Below are 23317 nucleotides of genomic sequence, written 5' to 3' on the forward strand. Positions count from 1 at the left end.
ACAAACAGACAAGTGGGCATGGGATTAGGACCATCTCCCACCACCCATATAATTTCCTGGGTTTACTTTAGTGGGGTCTACCTGCAGTCACCAATGCCAGTCTAATACAAGCACAACTGATACTTGTAATTTGCCAGAGGCCAACAAGCTACAAACATGTTCAAGAATCAAAGGGATAGTACTATCATCTCTGGCATAACACTCTTAATTATTTTGAACAACTCGGTCATTTTAATAATGACAAATACACTACTGTACAGATTTCATGTCAGACACAAAAGGACATCTCACTCAAACAGTGGAGTATCATAACATTTTCACTTAAATTATTTAAATGGATGCAGTAATGCAATCAGGAATGATAAAAATCAATTAACTTAAATTTCTCACAATCAAAAGAAGAGGATGCCCTGTTAAGGACTGGCACTTTGTCCAGGGTTGGTTCCAAACTTTCAAATTAACAGATTGATGTATACAGTGGCATGCTTAAAATGTCAGTTACTATGAATAAAATTCAGTGAACAGAAGATGAACTGATCATCAAAAGGCATAAAATTAAAGATGACACACTTTTTTGTGTATTGTTTTAATTTTGTACAATGAAAAAAACATGCAAAAGTTTGAGGACTCCAACATATTTGAGGTCTCAGATGACTTTTCCCAGAGGTGGTCTCAGACCTTCATTAGCTTGTCAGGACTAAGGCTTGTGCACAGTCGTCATTAGGAAACCCCAGGTGATGCAAAGTGCAAAGCCCTATAAATTCTCAGACTCCTCAAACCTCATCCCGATAATCAGCAGCCATGGGCTCCTCTAAGCAGCTGCCAAGAAGTCTGAAAAATAAAAGAACTGACGCTCACAGAGCAGACGGCTACAAGAAGTTAGCAAAGCGTTTTCAGGTAGCGGTTTCCTCAGTTTGTAATGTTAGTAAGAAATGGCCATTAACAGGAACGGTGGAGGTCAAGTTCAGGTCTGGAAGACCAAGAAAACTTTCTGAAAGAACTGCTTATTAGATTACTAGAAATGCAAATAAAAACCGCCATTTGACTGCAAAAGACCTTCAGGAAGATTTATCAGACTCTGGAGTGGTGGTGCACTGTTCTACTGAAATAGGACCTTCAGGATAAAATCAGCAGAAGAAAACCATTCCTGCACCCTAGCCACAAAAGTTAGCGCCTGAAGTTTACAAATGAACATCTAAACCAGCCTAACGCATTCACAATGTGCAAAAGTCTCCAACTATCAAGCATGGCATTGGATCGATCAGGCTTGTGTTGTAGCTAGTGGCACAGGGAACATGTCACTGGTAGAGAGAAGAAAGGATTCAAATAAATACCAGCAAATTCTGGAAGAAAACATCACACCATCTGTAAAAGAGTTAGAAAGAGGATGAGTCCTACAACAAGATAATGATCTGAAACACAGCTCAAAATCTATAATGGAATAAACACCTCAAGAAGAGCAAGTGGACAGTTTTGCCATGGCCGTCACAGTCCCCTGACCTAAATAAACATCACTGACGATCATTGTGGATAGATCTCAAAAGAGCAGAGCATGCAAGACGGCATAAGAATCTTGTAGAATTAGAAGTCTTTTGTAAGCACGAATGGCTGAAAAGACCCCAAGTAAGAACCGAAAGACTCTTAGCTGGCAACAAAAACCATTTACAAACTGTGATACTCGCCATAGGGGGTCTTACTAAATACTCACCATGTCAGGTGCCCAAACTTTTGCTTCAGGCCCTTTTCATTTTTTTTGGTATTTTGTTCCTGTGACTGATGGAAATAAACACGTAATCTTGCTTAAAATATTAAAGAAAGGTGTCATCTTTAACTGTATGCCATTTGGTGATCACTTCATCTTCTGCTCACTTAACTATTCACCGTAAAGGACATTTTAATTATTCATTCAGATAAAACCAAGTTCTCAAGAAAGAAAGGACAAAGCTTTTAACACTTATTAAATAAATCTGTACAAAATTCTTTCTTCAGCTTTGCAAAAGGACTACTGAAACAAGGTAACGTTAAACACTTAATAATGGCATCTTTAAAATGTCACCTGCTATTTCCGTGTGCTCCATAGACAATCATTCTCTGTCCTAATGGGGGAGAGAATGGTTATGACAGATTAATTAAAATACAAATTACACAAGTTAGCATTTGACTCAACAAATTACTTGGTGAGTAAGAGCTCGCAGGGAAACTACAACTGCCTGGTAATTTTTTTGTAAAAAACAAGCCAGACCAAAAGTTCAAACACAATTCATGATATATTTCATATTTCCGTACCAATATTATACAATGTATGGTTTAAGAAATTCAAACAATACTTTGTAATACCAGAAATATATATTTACATTAGTGTTTTACATTTGTACATAAAAATTTAAAATGTTTGAATCTATTTACAGTTCAAAATAACTTCTAGTAACTGTTTTGTTTTTTTAATTGCTCAGGAAATCAGTCATCTGTACCTGGATGAAGCCTTAGTAAACTGAACATCTGTGACTGAGAGGTACAGTAGCAGCATCACTGCCACAACTCTTAGAGTATCTCAGATGTAGAAGGTTAACGTGGCTGTGTTTGGTAACTGAGTGGCCACAAGTTTAGCCTGTTCATTGGATCCTGAGTAGCAACAGTGTTTAAAGTTTCAGCAAGTGGCAGCAGACAAGATGCTCTCAGTTCATTGGTTCCATTGGATGTAAACATTGATACATTTTTTTTGGCCTTTACTTCAGTCATTTCGAGGTAGTGGGTAACTCAAGAGGAACTTATCTTGCTGCTTTTCTAAGTGGCAGTCTTATGTTCCCTCAAGTCTGATGTCCTGCTAGAACTACTTGTCTGTTCCTGTGTCCGTGACACTGATGTCCCATAGGAGTCTGAAAATTTATGTACTACTCCTGTAGCTCCTCCTTTGTCAGGCCGCATGTGACTACTGGAATGTCCCGGCACCACGTGTTGTGAAATGTCAGACGTTGAAGTTAGTTCAGCATCTTGATTTAAGAGCCAAAAGTGCACAGGTGCAGTTTCTGCAGAGGCAGGGAAAAATAAATAAAGCAAAAATAACAAACAATTCAGCTAACAATGGCGTACAGTTTCCTTAAAACATTTAACTGCCTGAAGCAATGTAGTATATTGTTAAATGTTTTTAATGTTAAGATCCATTGACATCTTAAGTAATTATTCAGATTTAAGCACTTAACTGGAACAAACAGCACTCTTTCAGTTCAGCATGAACACAACTGACCTTTAATTCAATTTTTATTTCAGTAGGAACACTTGCGTCTTGCTTTAGTATGTTTTCCCCATTTACTGGATTGCACATAAAGTTAAATGAATCGCATCATACCTTCCTTTGGATATTAAATAAAAACTCCTATGTGTAGCACAAAGTAAAAACATGACATTAGCAATAACAGAATGCTAATCTTGCATGAAGATAGCTAAGATTTGGTCTTGCATACAAAATTTTATATTGTACATTATAGATAATTGCAAATGACAGGTAATCTAAAGGTGGCTGATGTAGATTAACCTTACAAATGCTTAACTGAATGTGTAATATCCTAATACTAGTAAGGCTGCTGTTCTCTCTACATGATGCTGAGCAAAGATTCACTTGACAGTTATGTGCTCAATGGATAATTTAAAGTAATTTGTCATTGTCCCATTGGACCAATGCACAATAAAGAATAACTTGCCAAGTTCAAAAATGCAATTGACATCAGAATGGTATCAGAAGAAGCAAATTTCAAGCTATTCGCATAATGTTTTTCTAAAAGAATATTTGAGAATATATATATAATAATGTGTTACATAACACAACATGGCTCAATAATTAAGGAATCATGCAAAAGTGCAAAGTACTTCTCAAAAATATTCAGTTTCTTCATAAAGGCAAAACAGTAATCTAGACTCAGCCATAGTGGGATATATGCACAGTTATAACCTGTGAAGATCAGTAGTTACTGAGAAGTGAAGCTTACCTGATACATGATCAGGGCACAAAGTAGCAGCATGCAAGACAAAAAAGTCTGTCTACTCTAATGAAACAGAAACATGTACATTCTGCTACAATAGCATATTTAAAACTGAAAAAATAACACACCTCAAAAACTAAAAATGAGCACATCCTTAAAGACTATATGTTAGGACAGTTTTCTAACTTCACATTTAAATGTCTTGACAGATTCATTGAGAGTGGATGGGAATCATTTGATTCCAGATATACATCTATCTGTAAATGTAATAATAATAAAAAAAATCCATATAAATATCATATCTGAGGACATATCTTACCATTACTGTGGGTCTGTGAAGAAATTTCTGGCTTGGTAGCTCTAGAAAGAAATGCGGTCATGTCCTTCTCAGCAACAAGCTTCTCTGACAACATGCTGCCTCGCTGGGGAAGGCCAAGAGGTTCTTTAGGTAGCTGCAGTACATTGCTAGATAAGGACTTGTCTAATGGGTCTTCTTCGGTCAGATAGGCATAAGGGCAGCACTCCCGTGTCCGAGTGTAGATGTTTGCATTGTCATAGCAGTCAGAGCAAATCACTAGTGTTCCAGAACCTTATCCAAATAAAGAAAGACAAAAAGCAAGAGAGACAACAAACTCAGTAAAATGAAAAAATAGTTCTGAAGCAGTTAGAAGATAACAGTGTATCAGGTAGAATTTGAGTAAAACTAAACATAGTTATGCAATATACAGTACTTAAAAACTGTCATTTATTCAAAGAACTCTGGAGAAGAATACCATCATTATTTTTAAACACTGCTCATTTCTTGGTCTTTGTAGGCTCATAATTGTCACATGCATAACATTTCAGGAGTAAATGAGTAATCAAAATAAAAACATTTGGTTTAGAATTTAATTCTTCTCTGGAGTAACTCAAATCTTTTCAGAATAAATGCAGAGATTAAAACTAGTAGAGTAGGGGGAGAGGGATGCTGTAATAATAAATAGGAGTGCATAACAGGTCTTTATGTATTTATTTCAAATAACATAGATCAACCCATATGAATCATTTGTTCTCTAAGCCCAAAATTAAGTGAATGATTCACTCCAAGCTTTTCTTTGATACAGAATGTAACTGTTAGCGTCACTATTTAAAGCAATAACTCGGAACTGTATATTGTGGGCAGAACCACATCTATAAATAAAATGACTGAATGACAGCACACAGCTCATTTCTGGATATGCAGAGACTTTGAATATCTGCATTACAAATGAATGGTACCTCGTGCAGGGCTGACTCCTGCTTGGAGTCCAATGCTACAGGGAGAGGCTTCCAGTTACCGTGAACTGGAACAAGCAGATTTAAGAACAGATAATCAACAAATAGACCAAAGTCCACTGTCATATTGGTAATGCCTTGTGATTTAACTGTTATACTAAAATCTGATAACAGCCATCGTTTCACAATATGGCCATTATTAAAGTCCTCCCGGTGGCAGTATCAGAGAGCTCACATTTTTATTTTGGAAATAACTTGCTATTGCAGATAGTAACGGTGGTTACAAAAATCCTTATTTCGAGCTGAAAGTTGAAAAGACCAGAATGACTGTGTAATAAAGCTGCTGTGCCTATCACAACAATACCAATCATTTCTCTCTATATTTAATTTCTTTCCCCAAAGAAAATCTATTGGAATTCAAAATTAAACTTAATCACCATCCAACACCCCTCTCAAACATTCAACGAACATATACAGGAGCTCATGGTGACCACCTCAGACCATTCCACTGTTCAATAAAATAATAAAACTACTGTTCCAGTTTTGGCATGAACAACTGAAGCCCTGTGTGCATTGAGGGTGAATGCATAAGTGGTCCCTGTGACTGATCGGTTGGATCCTATCTTGCACCAATTACTGCGTGGACAGTCTCAGTTAGGCAATGTGAAAGTTCCATTAATCTATTTTATATATATATATATATATATATATATATATATATATATATATATATATATATATAAGGCCAAATACCAATGACTCACTCATCACAAAATCTCCCAAACCATGAGGACTTGGGACTTGAAATTTGGAATGTAGGTTACCCTTGGCCCATAGGTGCTAAGAAACGGTTTTAAAAATTTTGTGGTCTAAGCGCGTTCTGTCTGTATGTTTGTCCGCTTTTCACGAAAGAATTACTTAACGGATTTAGATCTGGTTGTTTTCTATTATTTGCTTGAACTTTCCAGTTTATTTTGTGACTTCTCTCATTGCGCTAAGTCCCATAGTTCACTTGCGGTACCGATGTATTTATGCAAATCCAAGAGAGTAGCTGTGGGCCGACAGCAGGGGGGCGGGGCCTTCCTCATTCACTCACCAGCCTCTGTTCGAGTTGGTCTACGTCTTGCCATGTGTTGGGAGTGCACCGTGCCTCCGCTTAGCTAGCGATTCCTGTTTGTTCAGCAGACATTATCATCTACAGATTATTAAGGAGTAACGCTTGATGTTTTTGAGAGAAAGATCAGAGCTTCAAGTGTTTTAGAGGGATAGCTGCTGATTGCCAGAGATATCACGGGCATGTGTTTTTCTTCCAACATGGGGAACACTTTTTGTGTTTGTCCGGTTTCATTACTGCATGGGAGAAGCCACGGGGTACAGCTAGTTTGTATACAGAACACTGCATTTCTTGCTCAAGAATGCTATTCTTAAACTCAAAAAGCTTTGAGATTTAGAACACTTTCATATACAAAAATTCTACGATTCAAAGAATGAACAGATCAAAAAAATCTTTTGGATGCAAGTTTTTAGGTACCTGAGCTACTTTAAATCCTACTCCTGGCTGGCATAAAATACACTCTTTGTAATTTGCCCCAAGGTTCAGAGAATTTTTGTTTCTAATACTGTTTGTTGGTGACAGTTACAGACTTGGTTACCTACCTGTAGTTGTGTGTGCTATGCCATCACGCTGATCTCGCAAATGAAAGCCATCTCTTCCTGTAAACAATGAACTAATTCGAGGTGCTAGAAAGGAGTTGATATCTGCATCAGCGTCACATCCCGAGTCTAGGTAGCAATTACCTGCATGAAAAAAACATCAAGATTTTAATCATAAGGAGTTCTTGTCTGAAAGCACTCAGAACAGTTTTAAAAAGAATTAGCTGCATTTATAAAATGTCACAGGGAATAGTTTTCCTTACATAACGCTAAAAAAGGCACATTTAGTGCTCAGTCAAACTAAAAAAAATCAACATCTCTTTGTATGTAAATGGCTGTCAATTTGCTACAGTATCTAACATTTAGGAAAGTGTTTGGTCAAAATATTAAACCTGCCCTAGATCAGACCGCCTGGTTCAAACTGACGTATGCAAGTTCCTAAAATATGAAACATCATATGTTATGATGTTCATATGAAACATCAACAAGAACCAGATAAGCTCACACTGCACATTATTAAGATAAAAAAAGTCACTGCTTCCTTCCTGTTTGTACATGTTTATGTAAAAGGTGCAGTTTGTAAAGCCAGTGCCATGTGACTAAAGCTGCTTGCTTCCTTGCATGCACCTAAATGAAAAGTTATTTTGCAGAGTCAGTAACTTTTATTTTGGCTGATATGTCTCTTCACGCTTTTAACACCAGGTTTTCATTTGTAACAGATTCACCCAGAAACATAAGGTAACAATATATACATACACACGTATACACATTATCGGCATTATTCTGAAAGGAGTGGATATTCATACAAGACAATCTACTTTAAAACTTCATATAAATGGATTCTCAGCAATTGCAAATTTTCTTTGCTTGTATTGCAGCAAGGAAAAAGAAGTGCTCTACTACGGGATAAAGTTTTTTTTATTTAATGAAAACTGGTAAACTCTCGGAGATTGCTGGACATTCTGTGGCACGACACTTACAGTGTCATTTAAGATCTATCAAAAGCTCCATATTTGATTTATCAGGATCTTTGCTATCTTAAGCCCTTGTGACACTGCAGGATTTTTCCAGTGATTTTCTAGTTAACTTAATTTTCCAAATTTTAGTGAGCTGTGGGCAGCATCAGCATGCTTCAGTGACCAGCAGTCGTCTAGTTTGAAATCCCCAAAAATGTCGGATTTTATTCTTAAATTGTAGGGGCAGGCTAGAATGTATGTGAGAAATGACAAACAATGAGTGCCCAAAGTTGTGTGTTGTGTGCCATTGGCCTCATAAAGAGAAACAATCTGATCCAGACCATAAGGGATTATTACCCTTAAATGCTACTAGAACATATTGCAAATCACTCCATTTTGCTCCAGTTCCAATTATATAAACATGAAGTCTGCAAAAGCAAAATTGTAAGATATGGGTTTATCCATCCCTGTTGTTGAATGAACTAGAATTGAGCTCATGCAGAAGAATCTGACATTGGCATACCATCTGCTGCTTTGTGAGGATGTCCATTTGATGATGGAGGCATTAGCTGCTGATGACTCCCTGCCTCAGAGTTGTTGTATCCATCCTGAGGCTCTGAAAGAGTGCCCTGAGATGAAAGATAGCTTGGGATATCAGCTGGCAAATTAATTTCATCTATAAAGGAGAAAATAAACTAAATAAATTACACAGTTCCAGCTTTGCAGTACAATTTACCAAGTATTATTAGTAAACAGTACACCCACCTGTGTTACCAATGCTGTAATCTTCATTCCTCTTCCTCATGTGATAAATAACTACTACCCAGATAAGTGAGGTCCCAACTACACAGCAGACAACAACAATAATCACAATTCCAACTGTAGTCCAACCATCTGTGTCATAGCCAGGGCTGCCTGGTACCAAGTCGCAGTTTGGAGTAGAAATAATGTTTAAATAAATATGACCCCTCTCAGTTCCCAGAGTGTTTGACATGAGACATGTGTATTTTCCGGCATCTGCAGGATTAGTATCAACAATTATCAAAAGTTGATTGGCAGCAGCAAAGAAGTGCCTCTCTGTGATCACTAGGGGCTCATCATCTTTAGTCCAGTTTAGCCTGGGTGGAGGGCTGCCCCCAGCAATGCACTGCAAAACAGCTGTTTCTCCCCTAGCAACTGTGCGGTCCTCCAAAGGCCTGATGAAGGAAGGAGTTTCTGTAAACCAGAGAGAGAGACAGAGAGATGCTCCATTAGAAACATTTACTCCAAAAAAAGGCCAAGTGTATCCTTTAAATTAAATGTTTCCATTAATGATAAGCCCAGTTAAGGAAGCTGCTGAAGCTTAGTCCAATACATATCTTAATTAACTACCCATCTACACATTTAGTTAACCTATTTAATCCAATACATAGTGACAGGGAGCTGGGGACTATTCCAGCTGTAGCATGCATAAGGAAATAATCAACCCTGAGTGGGATTAATTATGGGAACATACGGACACTGGATGAACACGCAAACCACCACAAAGAGTTTGAGCAGGTCAGAAATCAAGTCCCCATCTGTGCAGAATGTTTTGTCTCTCAAATGTTAAAGATATGTACTGTATGTTAGGTTAACTGGCGTTAATCTAAAGATGCACAATGTGAGACAGCATGGTTTGTATGTGCCCCTCAAATTGGGCAAGGCAGGAAATAAAGTGGATGGACATTTGTTGCACATTTAACCAGTATATCCCTGTAGTCATCCTAATCTGTCATGTCTGTTTACAAAACAAGCATATGAGCAATAAAGATGAATATTGACCGGTTTTAGAAATAAGCACAATATAGAATGAGAAAAATATAAAAATCCAATTTTCTCAAACCAAAATTGATAAAACATACTAAGTATTTGGATAGATAGAACACTTAAAAATGTGACAGACTGAAAATGATCTGTTTTAGGCTTCAAATAGTTTAGATGATATCCTTTGAAAGGAAAAAAAAATCTATGATAAAGAACCTTAACATTGCAGACTAACAAGCCATAAAATTAAATAAGACCTGAGATTGGCAAGGATTGGTTTCTAATTAAGCAAATGGGTTAGAATGAAAATCTGCATCAACTGCGGCCCCCAGCACACATGTTGCCTAACCCTGCTTTTGAGAGAAAGGACAAGAAAAGGTTTAGGTTTACTGTAAATGCTGAGTTAGTGGATCTTCATATCCTAATCCCACAAACTCCACACTTCACTTTATTTGACATGTTTTGTACTTTTCCTGGCACATTTTACATAAAGTTGCTCTTCCAGGATATCACTGTGTTTCTTCATAATATTCTAATTTTTTGTCAACTTGGTGGTAGACTTAAGTTGTCCTAAACCACCACATATCTGGGGATCTTTTCTAAATTTTAAACGTTTGAACTCAGAACAGATGTTAAAGTTTTCTTCATTAAATCAAAGTTATTCATTAAAATATTTGGTAAGTGAGCTTTGCTTCACTATCTTTTCAAACCAGTCACTTCATAGTGATTGACATTTCCGAAGGTTAAGCATAAGAAACTATTTTAATTTCAGTTGTCAAAGGGTTCAAAAGGATGCCATGTTTTAGTATCTAATTATTGACAGTAGGGTCATTGTGTGGTCCCTCCTCTGTAAATGTTTGCCAAAAACCTTCTTGGCATACATCGATAAGTGCTACTGCAAAATGTGCACTTAATGTTGAGTGCATTCGCCTACGTGTGCACCCAAGAGGAAACACTGATTACTGGCCACTGGTTTGTTTTATAAAAATAGAACAAGTGTTCTTCCATTCTGTACATTTTTATTTTTTTCAGTTAGTTTGAGTAGATGGCTTTATGATGACGTTTTGCTTTACACTCCGCTTTGAGTTTCAGATTTTAATTCATTCAATGAAATGCTTTTTAAAAATTTCACCAACTAGTTTTCAACCATAAGAACTTTTGTAGATTTCAAAGATTAGAATTACTGGTATAATCAAAAATACATTGCATATTATATTTGAATTCTTAACAGTTACAATATTTTAGACTCCTAAAATGTAAATTCAACTCATTAGAATTTAATTATGACAGTGACAGGAAGGCATTAAATGTGAACATGATGTGCCATACGAGTGACTCTGCTGTGCTCAGTTTTAACAGTTGCCAAGTATACATAGAAAAGAAAACAGTTAAGACTCATATTTTATAGATGAGCCTGAGAAAAAGTTGCATGAACCGCAATTTAAAATGGAAGCAATAGTACTTTACCATCTAACCAACACACACAATAAGAAGCAGAGAGAACTGACGGCTATAAGAAATGGAGTGTTAAAACAACCAGCTAAAGAACAATATCTGGAGTAGTGCTGGGAATAAAACAAAATATGTTAACAATGTTAAAATTAGGGTACAAAACTAGATAAAAGATTTTGTTCTTCACCTGTCTAAATACAGAAACAGATTTAGGGTCTATCATGCAGCTCATAGTGTTGCCGAAAAGTCAGAACAGCAGCCAATCATGCTGCCCTTTGTAGTATCACACATCCCAGTGAATTAGACTTGTGGTAATTATTAACAATGTGGTTGGCATGGAATAGTGTAGAGAGACATCATGCAAAGACTACCACCTGGCAAGTGAAGCCAAGTAGGAAAATGTGTTAGTTCACGAAGAGGTAATACCAAAGAAATGACATACATCATCAAAAACAGTAGTGGCTCAGTTATCACAAATCAGACCAAAAACAGATAAACCGAGTATCCATGATATGCTGCCACCAAGTATCTACAAAAAATAGTAATGCAACAAATCTATTCCACAACCTAAAAAGACACCATCCAATCAGGTATAAAGAATTCAAGAAAGAACACACATACATACATGTACATACCTATACATACATACACACATACGTACGTATATACATACACACAATGCCCATCACTATTATTGGAAGCCCTTGTAAAAATTAGAAAGAAGTGATAGAAAAAAAAAATCACTGCTGAAGAACCATCATCTTGAACTGAAAAAAATGAGACATCTGACTTAATTGAAACAAGTTCATTCAAAGAAAAATAAAAATATTTATTTCTTGATGAGGGGTTTAACAAAAACACATATGCCACAATTGCTGGCACGCCTACATTTAATACTTTGTACAACCTCCCTCTGCCAATATAACAGCACAGAGTCATCTCTTATAACCTTTTATAAGGTTGAAGAATACAGAAAATGTCATCTGAGACCATTCTTCTTTACATAATCTCTCCACATCATCCAGGGTCCGAAGCCCTCTCCTGTGTCCTCTCTTCTTCAGATCACTCCACAGTTTTTTTAATAGAGTTCAGGTCAGGGGACTGAGATGGACTAGAGAGGACCAGAGTTGGCCTGTACTTGATTTTATGATTCTCTAGTAAAGCTACTTGAGGCACAGTTCAAATGATAAACAGCAGACCTTACCTAAGACAGTCAGTGTTGCATTAGCAGACATTGTGCCAGCCGTATTCTGGGCAGTACAGCTGTAAACTCCCATGTCTTCAATTTTGACATTTGCAATAAAAAACACATCATCCTCTGGCATGACATGCATCCGCCGTTCTCGTGCAGCTGGGAAATCTGTGCCTCCATCTTTCTGCCAAGCAATCTGTGGTGATGGATGACCCTCAGCTGCACACTCCAGGCGGGCCATGGCACCAGTCCTTATGGTGAGATCCATTGGAGTCTTCATGAAAGAAGGTAGCTCTAAAAGAGACCACAAAATCAAGAATGTCAAATATGGAAATGTAGAACTAGGGTGTTGTACAGTGTTTGCCATTAAGGATGTAATGAGAAGTCAAGCAAAATGACATCATATTGTAGTCTTTTTAGTTGGCCAATAAAAGGTATCATTTTGCTTCCATTGTCATTAAATACGGAAATGAAAAATTAAGTAAAAATTGCACGGTAGCAGCAGCAGCAAAAGAAAAATACACGTACCATTCACTGTTAGCTTTGCCTTTTGGGAGTAATTAGAACCAAAATGATTTGTCACAACACACTGGTATCGTCCCTCATCAGTAAAGTTTATATTTAAAAGATGCAATACTGAAGTGTATTCAATAAATCGAGCTTCCTTTTCTTTATAGCTGGCAAAATTCTGAACAACAGCATCATAAAGAAGCTCTCCATCTTTCCTCCAAGCTGCAGTCATCGCTGAATCACTGCTACTGTGAGCCTGGCATGTTAGAGTGACATTTGAACCTTTCAAAGCTACAGCAGTCTCTGGGTGAACCACTATGAGAGGCTTTGGAAAGTCATCTAAGAAAAAACAAAAAGATTTAAGTTTTATGTACCTCCAAATCATCAGGCAATCTACATACAAGCATTGAGTGAGGTTAGGTGCAGCATCAGAGATCAATATCAACCCGTTTCAGACAAATGCTTTGTAGGCAGAGAATAACTTATTTAATTTATATCGTACACATAGATTAAAGTATTTACAGTGAAATACGTTTAATGCGAAAACGCTTAAGACGAAATATCGGTTAACACGAAATAATACAACGGTCCCGACAAACTACTATGTATTTTCATGCAATTTTTTCTCTTAACACGAAACGAAAATCGCTTAACACGAAAAGATTTCCCTACTGGGAATGAACAAAATACGGAAAACACCAGCCGCGCAGGCGAGATTTAAGAGGGGTGTGAAATGAAAGAGACGTGGTTTCACATGTTTCGTAGAAAGGAGGCTAACTTGGCTTTGAAATACCCTCGGAATAGCCTGTGACACGAGCCAATTTTGTTTAAGCTACTTTCACCCTCCACCCCTACAAACGCCACACAAAAACATCTCATCTCTCATCAATTAGCTTTGGAATTCGGTGACGAGTACATCGCAGTGTGAGTAAAAATCAGTGAGTTTGGTTCGCGTTTTTTTTTTCTATTTTAGAAGAATTTTTTTACGAGCACAATGGCAAAGAGCTCAGGGGGAAAGCAAACTGCTATTTCGCTTAAAATGAAGATGGAGCTTCTTAAGGCTGTTGATCAAAAACAGAAGACAAAAACGGAAATCTGTAATGATTTTGATATTGCTAACTCCACATTATCAACAATACAGTAATTAAAAAAAGAGAGCAAATTACGGAAATGTTTGAACGGAGTAAGTTTGAGCCAGAGCGAAAATGGATGAGAACGGCCAAGCACGAGGATTTAGAGACGGCTTTACTTGTTTGGTTCAAACAAGCGAGATCTCAGAATGCTCCCATTTTTATTAAATACATGCATATATACATATCTATGTAAATAAAATGTACTCTAATAAACTTAATTTTGTTGAATATACTGTATGTTTTTTTTTGTAATATCCTTTAACACGAAATTCTTTTAACATGAAAAAATATTTCAGTCCCCTCAGTTTCGTGTTAAATGATTTTCACTGTACTTTTACGACTACATTTGACTAATGTTTTGGGGGGTGCCATATATAAATACAAGTTTGCACTTTAGAAATAATTCATATTTAACACACACAACACATTTTAATCAAAGATTTTTGTTCAGCATACTGCTCAATACTACAGAAAAACCTGGAAGTTAAAGCAGAGATGACAAGATGCTTTACGGTATCGTCATTAAATTCCAGGCACTCCTTCTGGGACTCTAAACTGTTTGTGCATGGTTAAATTAATCAACATATATTTCTATATATTTAACAGCAATGGAATCGAAGTTGGCATTTTGCTCTGTGGCTTCCATTCTGTAATTGTTACTGTGTAATTATTCCAGTATGAAAGACAAAACTATTCAGATTATAAAAAAGAAGCACTGCATAAGTCAAGGACAAACAATTCAACATAGTAAACTATACATATGGATCCAAAATAATATTTTAAGGTCAATTTTAATATATTTTCAAAAGTTTGAACAATTCATACTAAACTGAACTAAAGATATTTAGGGCATAACCTCATAATATTTCCTTTTTTGTCTTTTAAAAGCACTAAACAATCTATTCTAGTATTGCAAGTTCCACTGTTACCACATACTATAGTATAAAATCAACAGACTAACTTCCTTTAGCAGCTGCTAACAGTTTAGTGAAAGTTTAATGCCTTCCATAAATGTTATGCGTTTATAAGATCTGTTCAAGATCAAGTTAGTTTTCTTCTTCAATAAACTCATTTGTATTAAATTCAGTTATGGAGAAATCATTACCAGAAGCTCAAAAGGTATGCCATTCCTTCTCAACTGTGTTTGCAGTATTTTCCAAGTGTACAAGACTTGTGTTATTTTTCTTTTTCAGATAGACAGGCTAGGTCAGATTAACTAAAAATGAATCACAAGTACATCTTATCTTTGTTTGTAAGGTGCATTTGCACTGCAGTGCTGTATGTTATTTAAAAACGGGTTAGGTTTACTATCAAAAATAGAGATCAACTGATTATTTGTTTTAAGATTAGAAATACCTAGCTACTGTGTTCTCAGAATGGTCTTTATTTTGGTAAAATAAAGCAATAATAGACTTTCTGCTTTGGCTGAAAAAATGATTCTTTTTTCTTCCACACAAAAAAGGCAGAAACATATTAATGGGAGTTGGAAAAAAATGAAATGTGATTTTTAAAAGGCTATATCATAAATGCTCAATCTATAAAAACTTATAAATACTAAGCTTTAATTTCCTCTTCCCCTTTCCGGGAATCACCACCTTATCACGGTGGAGAGGTTTGTGTGCTCCTGTGACCCACGGAGATATGTTGTACAGAAGAGAAGCTCCTGGTAAGTCATCCCAAGGCTAATTTGGTCTCAGGTGGGGTATCAGACAAAGAGCGATTCATAGCCTCTAATGATCCACAAATTTAAAGAGAGTACCCCATTCCGTATGCAGCAAAGGCCTAGGGTAGTGCCTATTGGTGAGTACATGGCAGCCGGGCCTGCCATGGGACCCAGTCAGGCACTGTCTGAAATTGCAACATGGGTCTGACCTTCTGTGAGCCCTGCACCTGTAGGAGGAATAGGGACAGAGTGCAGTGTGACCTGGGCGGCAGTTAAAAGGCATAGGTCTTTGTACACTGGAACCCAGACAGAAACTGACCATACATAGTCAGCAAAAATTGGCACAGTTGTTGCTGCTGATATGGTCGTGTTGGCTTCATCAGGGGTGAAGAAAGAGCCGAGTCATAATTAGGCAAAGCTCTTGATTTACCAGTCGATCTACATCCTTACCTTCACCTATGGTCATTTGGGTAATGGCCGAAAGAAGGCGATTGTGGGTATAACCGGCCAAAATGAGTTTTCTTCATAGGGTAGGGCTCTCACTTAGAGGGTAAGATGCACAGACATCCAGGAGAGGCTCAGGGTAGAGCCGCTGATCCTCCACATCGAAAGGAGCTAACTGAAGTGGTTCTGGCATCTGATATGGATGACTCCCAGAAGCCTCACTGTGCAGGCTTTATGGGCACGGCCAGCTGGGAGGAGTACTGGGGAAAGACCCAGAGCTCACTGGAAGGATTATATATTCCAAAATAGTCTGGGAATGCCTTGGGATCCCACAGTATGAGTTGGCAAGTGTAATTGGGGAAAGGAATGTATGGGCCTTACTGCCAAGACTGTTGCCCCCACAACCTGATCTCGGATAAGCCATGGAAAATGGATGAATAAATCTCTTCTTCCCATATCCATCTCCAAGTGATGCAGTAGCTGCATTAGCAGGTAAACTAATCAACAGTCTACCCCCAGTTTCTTTATGGTTGTAAAAATATTTACTCTATAATTATATATATAGATATATAAAACATGACTCTATAAAAGATATTAAAAAAGATTGTGTGGTGTGATCACAAAAAAAAGTGTGCAAAGTGCAGCACTGTAGTGAGAAGTGCTGCTGGATACTTAGTGAACAGTAAATGATAAATCAACTCTGTATCTGGAGATAATTCCGATTTTTGTCATGTTAAAACATGTGCTTCTTGCACTTTAAAATGCTTGATTTTACAGAGTTATGGGTAACTAACCACTGCATTTGATTCCATTTAATTTATTTTTGTATAGCACACTTCTCCAAGTATAGGCTCAGAGTTCTTCAATGGATTTACAGCTACTATATAATGTAATAATAACAGTTAAACCATACATCATTATCACATAAAAAAACGATAAATTAGGTTAAACACACAGTAAAAATGAGCGCTTTCAATTAGATTAGCTTAAAAGATTCATGACATTACGAGTTAACAATACAACTGAGATATGGCCAGCTGACAACTGAAGAAAAAAATAAACCTCTTGAGGCCGACAGTTAGTTACAACAAAGTCAAATTCAAAGTCAAACAAAATGAAGCCCTGTAATTAAAGAATCTCTAGCTACTCAAAATTAACATAGCCTTAATTTTAAACACAATCTTAAAAAGACAGAATATTGAACAGACACACATGTGAAATTTTCAAACGAGGCAATAAATATACTATCCAAGTCATTAAAACTGTTGGAGTAAAAATATGCAGTTACTTGTAAACTTACTGAGCATCCTTATCAGCTATTCTGATCCATGATAAAAAAAATTAGCTATTTTTCATTTTTCCATAATAAATTTGTCTTGTTTTAACTGCTAATGTTAGATCACTATATGTAAGATAATACTGGAAAAATATGTACTGTTTCTGTAATATGGGTGAGTTTGGAGACCTGGCTGCACTGACTGGGTGGCATGGTCCAAAATCAGACATCTGTAGAACACACTCCCTGCTGGCACATACTGTTAATGCTACATACATCTTATTGCATTATCATCATGTTACACACTGCTGATGTTCAAATTATTTCTTTTAAATATCGACTGCTAATATCTATAAGACCCCCTACTTTCACTGCTTAATTTGCTTATATTTATACTCACCATTTTGATTTATTGTCTTGATCAGTTTCTGTATTTTGCCCTACAGTTTACTCTTGTATACACTGATAATTTTGAAAGAAACTTGTATTACAGATCAGGCCCATTTTAAAGCATAATAAAACAGGCAATACTGGTAAAATTCCATTACAATGAAGTGCCAGGGACCTAAAAAAATATTTTGTTGTAATGAAAACGTCACAGTAATGAGATTCTGTATTTGTCACTATAGTGCTTTCTTTAACTTGCGTCCAGGCTTTTGCAATCATTTCAATAGCTTCTTTCTTTCATGTCAATTTTAATCTCCTCCTGTCTACAAGTTATGCTGACGAGAATTGTTCTCAGCATTTCCTTGTGATAATACACTTTCAGGGTGCTAATGATGCCCAAATCCAATGGCTGAAGCACTGCTGTGCAATTGGGTGGGAGGAATTCAACACAAGGGTGGCATGGTGATGCAGTGGTAGTGCTACTGCCTCACAGTAAGGAGACCCGGGTGGAGTCTGCATGTTCCCCCTGTGTCTGCGTGGGATTCCTCCGGGTGCTCAAGTTTCCTCCCACAGTCCAAAGACATGCTGGTTAGGTGCACTGGCGATCCTAAATTGTTCCTAGTGTGTGCTTGGTGTGTGTGTGTCCTGCCCAGCGCCTTATGTTGGCTGGGATTGGCTCCAGCAGACCCCCGTAATCCTGTGTTAGGATTCAGCGAGTTGGAAAATGGATGGATGAATTCAACACGAACATTATCTAAATGTGGAAGCATGCTGTGGGCAGTGCAGTTATCAGAAGCCGAATCATCCTTTTCTTCTTCTTCATACTGTGTGGTTTCTGAACTCTTTTGGGATCCCCCCCACCTCCCAACCAATGGGGCGACATGCCAAAGTGCGTCCCGAAGCGCGATTGCCACGTCTGTGGAAGATTGCTTGTCCGTTGCCAGGGCAGGGCAACAGCAGGCTCACAGCGCTCCAGCAGAGCGCCGTGGAAGAAAATCCTAAAAGATCGGGGTCACACTATAAGTCCCTGTCTTGCACCCCAAAACACGAGGCTGAGTCTCAGTACTTTAGCAAAACCAGCTTTATTCAGCTTGAAACGGGAACAGCACTTTTTTTATTTTAGCAGGATCTACCACTCTCCTATACACAGACACAGCAGTCAGGCAGGGTTGTGGCCAGGGTAGTGGCCAAGTACTACCGTTCTCTGCATTTATAATGTTCCTTGCATCACCCATCGAGATCTTTTCTGTTTGCTTCAGTGATGAGCCACAGCAGAGCTGTGAGCCTGCTGTTGCCCCAGCAATGGATAAACACTCTTCCACAGACGTGGTGGTCGCACTTCGGGACGCTCTTCGGCATGTTGTCCAGTTGGGGGAGGTGCCAAGAGAGTTTAGAAACCTCACATTTTCTTGAATGAATGCCGCATTAATAGGAATGTTTCCTGAACGAGCATCACTGAACCACATAAAAACGGCTTTTTTGACGATTTCAAATGCAGCAGTTCGCATACGTTTGCAACCCGAGATTTTTCTTCCAAATTCACTGGCAATGTCTTTTTTGTTTTTGCTGCAATAATTTTAATTTTTTTTTTCTAATATGAACTGTTATCGTTTATTCGAGTCTGCCATTTCTATAGGAGGGTGACAATGAGTTAAATTCCAATGGATGTTTTTCAAATATTGACAAGCAAAAGGCATCACTGAAAACCACAGAAAACAAAAACAGCAAAAAAACAGTTCGAGGAGAGTTCGAAGAAAGAAAAAATTAGTGTTTGTTTGGGAATCGTTGTGCACAACTGAGCTGCGGCCACAGAACTAACTGCTCTGTGGATGATTCATTCAGGCATCTCAATGTCTTTTGGGCACTTCGTTGTAATGAAAGTATCTGCTGAATGTATTTCGTAGTAATGAGATTTCTATAGACTCGTGTCATATGGGGAAACTGTCGGGAACCATAAAAATACTTCATTGTAATGAAAATGTTGTTGTAAAGATATTCGCTGTAATGGAATTTTACTTGTATATAGCAATAGAAATAATCCTAACACTTGCATCAAATGCTGTAATAATGGACATTACCCACCGTTTCATAATGTTAGTCTGTTTATCTGTATCATTTGGAATGTAAGAAGACTGCCCCAAACCATAGGCAGGAGATTTTGTGTGTGTATCAGCAACATGTCAGATCACACACCCGTCTATAATTAATTTTGTGTAAAAATAGAGGCAACATCTGTGCAAGCATAGTATTTTTTACTATTTTGCAACTGAACCTTTCTAGCTATGTAGATTTAACACTCTAAATCTAAAATTTGAAATATAGGAGTTATGAATAGGTATCTTTTTCAGTTCGAAGCTAAAGTACAATTTTATTATGGCAAAATGTTCTCTGTTGGAAAGACATGCAAGAAAGAGCTGCACCATACTCTGTACACATGACAATAAACTTCAACCCAAGAAGCAGAACGTTAAGTTTTACCCAAGAGGGGAACTAAAAAAAAATGGTTTCAGTCCCACTGTAGTTAACATTCAGAGTCCTTACTCTGTTAACAACACTTTAAAAGTTTTTAATACATTCAAGTGTCTGATTTTACCACTTTAACCAAAACATACATTTTAATACCTATAATTTAAATTAGTTTACAATTAAATTAGTTACAACAAAAAAATGTATTTGCTACAATTAAGCAATATTTGTAGCTAGTAGAGCTATCATATTAGCCAAAAAATAAGGCTAGAATATTCATATAAAAGAATAAGATAGATATTTGAATTAGGGCTGGGAATCGATTAAAAAATAAACTAATTAATCGCATAAATGTATGTAATTAATCGCAATGAATCACATCTAACATTAAAATGTAATTATAAAATTAACGCATAAATCATGAAGTAAAAACACACTGAATCACAAATTTAATGAAGAATCAACACAAAGGAATTTAAAAAAATGGCACAGTTTAAGCTGAAACAATGACCTTAAACCTGAACGTTTAAAAAGATACTACTCGAGCAAGTACAACGTGAATTTTAACACCTTCCTACAAGGAAAGTTGAAAAGAAGGCAAAAAAGAAAACGACGCCAATGTTTAAATTCTTAATTCAACATAGCATACAAAACACAGACATGTCTAAGTAAAAAACAAATGATCAATATGACTGCTAAAGACAGATTTAATTGAAAGAATAAGCATCTCTTAAATGGGCATACATTTGAACTTGTGTTTAAACTCTGTAATTCTATCCTCAATTATTCATCACCATCAACAACTTGATAATTATACTCTACAGAAGTGTTTTTCAACTGGTGTGCCATGGAAATAACAGTGTAATGCCCCTGGATCCTGACTGGAGACAGACATGCTCCTCAGGTGGTCGAGATCTGTCCGAGGAGGATGGCACTAGCTGGAGAAGCCAACATTAAAGCAGCTCGGAGATCATCCTAACTTTAACTGCACTCAGACTAATCTAACCAGTCTATACGGTCTTCTGCTTCAGTGTTACAGCACAGAAGAACACTGCTGTTTCACTCTCACTCCCCTCTACTCATTTGCTCACTCTGTGCTATCCGTGCACAGCATGCGATACGTGCGCTCCGACACCAATGGCGAACAAAAGTGCTTCTGTTCTAGCACCTTCCACACTCAAACCCGTCTCTCGTGCTCCTTCCACCTTTCTTCCTCTCGCTCAGGTGTTTCATTTGTATAATGCACTGTGAATTCTAAAAGCACTGTGCTTTGTAGCTGTCCAGCCACATGGACCTCTGCATCTCCAGTCTTATCATTACAGTATTATTGTTTCGTAATGTATATATAAAAAAAATCCTGGGAGGAAGACAAGACGTGATCTTCTTGGAAGACAATCTGACATCCCACGAGACACTTTAATGTCACGCAAGACAAAGCAGCGAGACAACATTTAAAACAAGTTCACAGACATCTAACCAAGCAGTTGTTGGAATGCTTTTGGCAGACAGACATCATGTGCTCCCAGCTCTTAAAACAACGACAAGCAGAACACGCAGCTTGCCAGCAGCAGATGATCCTCCCCCCCCACCTTTCACAACGCGAGTGGCAGAGAGGCAAAGTGGCAAAAGGACAGGTTTTTAAATGATCGACATGCACCGTGACAAAAAGAACACGCAGTCCGCCAGCAGCAGAAGCAGAAACACAGCAGATAATCCGACGGCATTTCCTTAGCTTGCGTTCAGCGACCCCCCCCCCCCCTTCACAACACGAGCAGCATTATACATCCTGCGAGAAAGATTTAACTACTCCCGGGGCCGGAAATAAAGGACAAGTATTGTTTTTACAAAAGTTTTAAAGTAAAAGTGAAAATAATACATATGTAACAATTCCCATTAAAATAATTTCTTTAAATTGTATATCCGGTAAACCAAATCCGGGGGTGGCCGAGTGAAGCCCCCTAGTGTATATATATATATATATATATATATTAAAAAAAAAAATCACATGAAAACGCCACCCTGACGAAAGCACTGCCTGAGGCGTTTGCCTTGTTGCCAGCCCAGGATGTGACAATATTTTTTAATGTATTAAACAGGCCGCATTAAATCGCAAAAGTTAACTTTCTCGAGCCTAATTTGAATATATACAGATTTTGTTTAAACATTTTGGGTGTTATAAGCAGTTTTGCATATGCTTTTTTTTTTTTTAATACTTTTATCATTAATATTTTTTCTTTTTCTCATTGTAAGTCTGCAAAGCATGACGTATTTATAAACTGTCCACTAATATGTGAATGCTGCAGCCTTCCAACATAAGTGACACTTCATAATACAGCCCTTCAAAAATGGGATTCTCTGCATATTCAAAACAATGTGATCATAAATAAGCACTAACTTTAATGAACATATGAAACCCACACAATATCACTCATGACTACTTAAACATTTTATCCATATCATGCAAGTTGCCACCCACATTCACAGACTAATAATCAGCCTATGTAGATTCCTACCACAAATCAAAGCCTCTGTCTTGACGTCAAGAATACTGCTCCCAGCCAATCCAACCGGATGTGCACAGACTGCCACCACAGACTCCTGGAAGTTATTTTCAACCAGCCATTGGCGGAGCCAGGCTAGCTGACAGTCGCACAACAGGCTGCTTGTGTTCATTAAGCTGTTAGAAAAAAAAAAATGAAATGATGCCTGTTAACTACATGGATTAAAATTTTAAAGTCACTGATTCTGTCCTTATATCTATAATCCACAAAATATTGATAACTTTTTTTTTTTTTTTTTTTAAACAGACAGAAATTAATTTAGTATGGGACTAACTTCCATATTATGGAGACATAACCACTTAAAATAAGATAGTTCTTACTCACATTTCTTTTAAATTCATCTGGGCAAAGGCATCTGGGTGAATAGACATTATGGCATTTTTTGTCAAGTCCCTGTTAGAGAAAAAGACAAAAAAAATTATCTTTCTGATAAAAATTTCAGGTAAGCAATTAAAAATAGCCAGGAATTGCTGGTCAGCAGTAAGGCTTCCAATTTCACTTTACTCTTAAGATTTTTAAGTAACATTTTCCCCTCAATGTTTTATAAATTGTCTCATGATAAAAAATCTTATATTTACTTATTAGAAAAATGCAAACCACTGTAGTTA

General features: G+C 37.3%; 1 protein-coding gene across 1 annotated transcript in view; it reads right to left on the bottom strand.

Annotated features, from left to right (window-relative positions):
* Positions 1-2780: 2780 nt before the first annotated feature.
* Positions 2781-23317, bottom strand: part of lrig2 (leucine-rich repeats and immunoglobulin-like domains 2) — a 56423-nt gene continuing 35886 nt past the window's right edge. The window contains exons 10-18 of the mRNA XM_028796520.2: positions 23034-23102; positions 22662-22825; positions 12798-13118; positions 12282-12563; positions 8606-9055; positions 8364-8516; positions 6888-7028; positions 4297-4566; positions 2781-3026 (exon numbers count right to left, since the gene is read on the bottom strand). Of these exons, the coding sequence (XP_028652353.1) occupies positions 2785-3026; positions 4297-4566; positions 6888-7028; positions 8364-8516; positions 8606-9055; positions 12282-12563; positions 12798-13118; positions 22662-22825; positions 23034-23102 (2092 nt within the window). The 3' untranslated portion in view covers positions 2781-2784. The remainder of the gene's footprint in view (positions 3027-4296; positions 4567-6887; positions 7029-8363; positions 8517-8605; positions 9056-12281; positions 12564-12797; positions 13119-22661; positions 22826-23033; positions 23103-23317) is intronic.

Source organism: Erpetoichthys calabaricus, chromosome 3 (genome assembly GCF_900747795.2).
Source record: "Erpetoichthys calabaricus chromosome 3, fErpCal1.3, whole genome shotgun sequence".
In the NCBI taxonomy this organism is placed as follows: domain Eukaryota; kingdom Metazoa; phylum Chordata; class Cladistia; order Polypteriformes; family Polypteridae; genus Erpetoichthys; species Erpetoichthys calabaricus.